This window comes from Parasteatoda tepidariorum, chromosome X1 (assembly GCF_043381705.1).
Source record: "Parasteatoda tepidariorum isolate YZ-2023 chromosome X1, CAS_Ptep_4.0, whole genome shotgun sequence".
Taxonomy (NCBI): domain Eukaryota; kingdom Metazoa; phylum Arthropoda; class Arachnida; order Araneae; family Theridiidae; genus Parasteatoda; species Parasteatoda tepidariorum.
The window spans coordinates 83427536-83433778 of NC_092214.1; the positions used below are offsets into that span (position 1 = coordinate 83427536).

The window sequence follows — 6243 nt, forward strand, 5'->3', positions numbered from 1 at the left end:
AATACAAAAAGTTTCAGAAAAATATCTAGAACTTTTTGAAAAACTAGGAAATTATTACAAAAACATAAATATTTTCTTAAAAGATAGAAAAATTTTGTTAAAAAGTTTGAAATATTTTTATAAAACTAGCAAATTTTTAACAAAAAGTAAAAATATTTTCTTAAAAGAGAAATTGTTTTTATAAAAACATAATTACTTTCTTAAAAGATAGAAAATTTTTAACAGAAAGTTAAAATATTTTATTAAAAGAGAAAATTTTTAGTAAAAACATAAATATTTTTCTTAAGAGATAGAAAATTTTGTTAAAAAGTTTGAAATATTTTTATAAAACTAGCAAATTTTTTAGCAAAAAAAGTTAAAATATTTTCTTAAAAGTGATCGTTTCATATTCGATTTTGTAAAAAGTTTTACTTTAGACAGAACTCAGGAGGTGAAGACTTTTACTTTGCAAGTAAATTCTTAATCGTAGTCATCGACGGGAGTTATGAACATTATCATAAACATTTTAACTGTGTGTTGTTAATTATTTTTCTTGGTGACTCAAAATTTTCTTTTTTTTTATTGTAGGAAGGAAACAGAAAAGGATTCTCAGCTTTAGTCATTGATTTTGTTGGTTTTCAACTTTCATCAGGGACATACATTGTCAAAGAACTTGCTTTTCATGCCGTAAAAGGTAATCCCATTACCGGAGTGTGTACATTCCAACCACCGTTCCCGTTTGAAGAACTTCCATCACAACAGAAAATGCAATATTCTTGGATAGTCCGAAATATTCATCAAATAGATTGGAACCAAGGAGAATTACCCTACATTAAATTTCATACTGTGCTGACTTTTTTGTGTGATATGTATTCACATATCTATGTGAAAGGACTCGGGAAACGGAAATTTTTAGAAATTCTAACCGGCAGAGTGTTTTACAGTTTGGAAGATTTTGGCTGTCCTAAAGTAGATGAACTGATACCAACTTTTTCTTCGTGCACTATACATTCACCAGATTTTAAACATTGTGCACTCGTTAAGGCGAAAGCATTTGGACGATTTCTACAAGACCTATAAATAGGACAAGCACTCGGAATTCAACATAAAGCAGTTCCTGGAAGTAATATAGTAAATCTTATAAATGAATTTTTTGCGAAATAGAAAATCAGTTCCAGTGGGGAGAAATGTATTTCTAAAAACATTAAACGATGTTCAATTACCAGCAAATTTAGATATAAATAAAAAAAATTGTATAGTAAAAATAAAATTTTTAAGAAAGCTGTGATGTATGCTCGCAGAAGTGGTGTGGTGAAACTTTGAATTAAAAATGTTATTTATTTTATTAAAATATATTTTGTCTTTATTGAGCATTCTCACAGGTGAAAAGTTTATATTATCAAGAAAAATTTCACCCTTTAATAAATAATACAAAAAGTTTCAGACAAATATCTAGAACTTTTTGATAAACTAGGAAATTATTACAAAAACATAAATATTTTCTTAAAAGATAGAAAAATTTTGTTAAAAAGTTTGAAATATTTTTATAAAACTAACAAATTTTTAACAAAAAGTAAAAATATTTTCTTAAAACAGAAATTGTTTTTATAAAAACACAATTACTTTCTTAAAAGATAGAAAATTTTTAACAAAAAGTTAAAATATTTTCTTAAAAGAGAAAATTTTTTGTTAAAACATAAATATTTTTCTTTAATGGTAGAAATGTAGAATGCATTTTCACATCTCTTTTTTATCTTTGACAACATTGATATTTTAATTACAATAAAAAGATGAAAAAGAGTTGTGAAAATGCATTGGAAGTGTTTAAGAAAGAGACAACGAGAATTAGGAAACCATGAAGTTGTGATCGTCAGTCCCACATATCTCAAGCTTTTTGGAAAGATTTTTCGACGAATTTATAGAGATGAATGTCTGGATGGAGGATGAACTTAGTAGAAAGTAGTATTTAAATATGGGTCCTTGTCCCTCACTCTGAATGCTTCATAGAACCAACGGATTCTCCTACCTTCATGGTTTAAAATTAATGTTAAAATGATTTTATAGAAAATATTTATTGATCTAACTTAAAGTAATCATCTTAAAATCTTAACGAACTAGGAAATAATGTAACATTTTTATTTCTTTTTAACAAAATTTTCTACCTTTTAAGAAAAATATTTATATTCTAACAAAAAATTTTCTCTTTTAAGAAAATATTTTAACTTTTTGTTAAAAATTTTCTATCTTTTAAGAAAGTAATTATGTTTTTATAAAAACAATTTCTCTTTTAAGAAAATATTTTTACTTTTTGTTAAAAATTTGTTAGTTTTATAAAAATATTTCAAACTTCTTAACAAAATTTTTCTATCTTTTAAGAAAATATTTATGTTTTTGTAATAATTTCCTAGTTTTTCAAAAAGTTCTAGATATTTGTCTGAAACTTTTTGTATTATTTATTAAAGGGTGAAATTTTTCTTGATAATATAAACTTTTCACCTGTGAGAATGCTCAATAAAGACAAAATATATTTCAATAAAATAAATAACATTTTTATTCAAAGTTTCACCTCACCACTTCTGCGAGCATACATCACAGCTTTCTTAAAAATTTTATTTTTACTATACTATTTTTTTTATTTATATCTAAATTTGCTGGTAATTGAACATCGTTTAATGTTTTTAGAAATACATTTCTCCCCACTAGAGCTGATTTTCTATTTCGCAAAAAAGTCATTTATAAGATTTACTATATTACTTCCAGGAACAGTTTTCTGTTGAATTCCGAGTGCTTGTCCTATTTATAGGTCTTGTAGTAATCGTCCAAATGCTGCACAATGTTTAAAATCTGGTGAATGTATAGTGCACGATGAAAAAGTTGGTATCAGTTCATCTACTTTAGGACAGACAAAATCTTCCAAACTGTAAAACACTCTGCCGGTTAGAATTTCTAAAAATTTCCGTTTCCCGAGTCCTTTCACATAGATATGTGAATACATATCTATGTGAAACACACAAAAAAGTCAGCACAGTATGGAATTTAATGTAGGGTAATTCTCCTTGGTTTTAATCTACTTGATGAATATTTCGGACTATCCAAGAATATTGCATTTTCTGTTGTGTTGGAAGTTCTTCAAACGGGAACGGTGGTTGGAATGTTACGGCATGAAAAGCAAGTTCTTTGACAATGTATGTCCCTGATGAAAGTTGAAAACCTACAAAATCAATGACTAAAGCTGAGAATCCTTCTCTGTTTCCTTCCTACAATAAAAAAAAAAAGAAAATTTTGAGTCACCAAGAAAAATAATTAACAACACACAGTTAAAATGTTTATGATAATGTTCATAACTCCCGTCGATGACTACGATTAAGAAGTTACTTGCAAAGTAAAAGTCTTCACCTCCTGAGTTCTGTCTAAAGTAAAACTTTTTACAAAAACGAATATGCAACGTTCACTTTTAAGAAAATATTTTCACTTTTTTTGCTAAAAAATTTGCTAGTTTTATAAAAATATTTCAAACTTTTTAACTAAATTTTCTATCTTTTAAGAAAAATATTTATGTTATTGAGGAAACTTTCTAATATTTCAGAAAATTCTATGTATTTTTCTGAAACTTTTTGTATTAATTAATAAAGGGTGTAATTTTTTCTTGATAATATAAACCTTTTCACCTGTGAAAATGATCTATAAAGACAAAATATATTTTAATAAAATAAATAACATTTTATGCAAAGTTTCACCCAAGCACTTCTGCGAGCATATACCACGGGTCTCTAAACAAATCTATAAAGACAAAATATATTTTAATAAAATAAATAACATTTTATACAAAGTTTCACCCAAGTACTTCTGCGAACATATACCACGGGTTTCTAAACAATTGTCTAAGAAATAAATTTATTCCCAAGTTCTATAACAAGTATGAAGCACTATGTTATTATTACTAATTGATAAAACATGGATAAGCCCCAAACGTCCCGGACAGACATTATCTTTGTAAAATTTTGTGAGAGAAATAGATAACATTTTCAAGTTCTGTAATCAGTGTCATTTAAATATATACTTTTAAATAGAAAGGCTATAGTTAGTTTCAAATTAGCTCCTAATTTGAAAATAAAGTAAGTTATTTGCGTTATTATGATATTAAATTGTAATAAAACGAATATGTTTTTAATATAGATGAATTTAAACTGGCAAAAAATCCCATTACATGTTTCTTAGATTTAAAATAATTCATTTGAAATTTTAAGGAAATTTAATATATAATTGATAATATAAATATGTCGTTATTCATTCTTTTTAACAAAATACTCTAGTTTTTAGAAAATATTTTTATTACTGAGGGAGATTTTCTAATATTTCGGAAAATAATTTTATTTTTGTAAAAAATTTCTAGTTTTCCAAAATAATTTTTATATTTTTGTTTTAATGAAACTTTTTTGTATTAATTATTAAAAGGTGTATTTTTTATTAAATAGGTTAATAATAGGTAATATTGAATAGGTAAATAATAATTATAGTCATTTATATCAACTGTATTTATGTTAAAAAATAACTAAAATTAAGAGTTATTAATATAGTCTCTTTCGAACATTTTAAGTACAGATGGCACCATTAGAATTCATATAGTATTCTTTAAATTATTAAAATTTATTTTATTTAAACCTTAAGTTTTCTTCTAATCTCTGTACATTCACAGGATGCTGGTTAACAAAACCAATCCCACTATTTGTCGTTGGACTAAGAGTAGGAGTTTTTCGTAGTTTTCCTCCTCATATAACATGGGTATTCACAAAGTCCACTTCGAAGACATGCATTGTCTCAAGATCTAGGAGTTCCATTGTCTTCTGGGTTCAAAAATTACAACATTTATAGCCGTAAATCCAAACGATAGGGATAAAAATATCTAATCGCATAAACTAATATTTATTGATTTAAAATTAATAATTAATATACCTTTAATTCTAATACTTTTAATATTCACAGTAGACATACTTAATAAATTTTAACAAATAGAAAGTTAATTTAACAAACATTAACTTCATTTAGATTACGTAATGAAAAAAATAATAACTATTCCTAATTTGTAACTAAGAAGATGAGTAATTTTTATTATTAACAAAATAAAAATAATTAATTAAAATGTACAAAACAATTTATTTTCTCTTGGTTAATTAAAGATACTGATTAACGCATCTCAGTAGTTTTATAGATAATACTAATTAACATTATCAATATACTATTTATCATCAATATAATAAAAATAACGCAGTTAAAATTTTTTTAAAGTAAACTAAGTTTTGACACGTGCTCTGCCTAAAAACGAATTAGTGCTAGAAGTTAAAATAAAACAATTCTATTAACAATAAATTTAAAAGCATAGTAAATTACTAAGAAATCAATAGTACTTACTTCAGTTTCAGCATGTTTTCTCTTTAAATATCCGTCCATAACAACCTGGTGAATTGAGAAACTTTCAAAAACTTAATCGAGACACAACAGAAGAACAAGTGAAATACTAATTCTAAGAGGGGGGTAGGGGAAATTAAGTCACTCTATCCTTCTAGTTGCCAAATCATGAAAGTATAACTCTAACAACCAATCAGAAAAATGTTAAACTGTCACATGCTTAACTATTTACCAGCGCAAGTGAAAGGAACTGAATTCAACACATACGTCATAGACCAAGATCTAACTTGTTATATGTTATCAAAATGACTCGCTCTGTAACCAGTAGTTGTGTTATCAATCACACAAAACACGTCAAATCTTAGCACGTGTATAGTCAGTACTGTTGCCATCCAGAGAAAATAATAATAACATTAAGAGGGGCAGAAATAATTATTTAATAACTGTCAAAGGTTAAGTGAAAAATATATCGATGAAACTGTGGGATGATATCGTTATCAAATCATTTTCATTTATACACGTGTTCTGAATACAAAAGTTTAACTTATTAACACATATCTAACCAAGCATTCGTAGGTCAGTGGTTATGATATCCAACTACTGACCCACGAAGGCTTTTTAATTGGCGTGAGTTCGATCCTCAGCATTAATTATACTTAATAAATAATAATAAAACAGATTTAAATATTAAAATAGATTTAAAGTTATTTTATTTCTAACATTCCCACATAGATGACGCCACTAGAGTAAAAGTATGATATCATTTATTTATTATGTAATAAGAGATGACGTCATAACTTCATAATATACAATATCTCCCCAAATAACAAAGTTTCTAAGTGTTGCCATCCTTAAAAA

General features: G+C 26.0%; 2 protein-coding genes and 1 long non-coding RNA gene across 8 annotated transcripts in view; 1 reads left to right on the forward strand and 2 right to left on the reverse strand.

Annotated features, from left to right (window-relative positions):
* Positions 1–1289, forward strand: part of LOC122271482 (uncharacterized) — a 2334-nt gene extending 1045 nt beyond the window's left edge. Inside the window, exon 2 of the mRNA XM_043052919.2 lies at positions 568–1289. Coding sequence (XP_042908853.1) covers positions 568–1059 — 492 coding nt within the window. The 3' untranslated portion in view covers positions 1060–1289. The remainder of the gene's footprint in view (positions 1–567) is intronic.
* The window catches only part of LOC107453215 (cyclin-dependent kinase-like 4), a 122408-nt gene that overhangs the window by 27908 nt on the left and 88257 nt on the right, over positions 1–6243 (reverse strand). The gene's annotated exons all lie outside the window — the stretch shown is intronic.
* Positions 2505–5691, reverse strand: LOC139427061 (uncharacterized). The gene is made up of 2 exons (XR_011638216.1): positions 5389–5691; positions 2505–3236 (listed from the first exon to the last, which is right to left on the reverse strand). It is a non-coding gene; the product is annotated as an uncharacterized lncRNA (long non-coding RNA).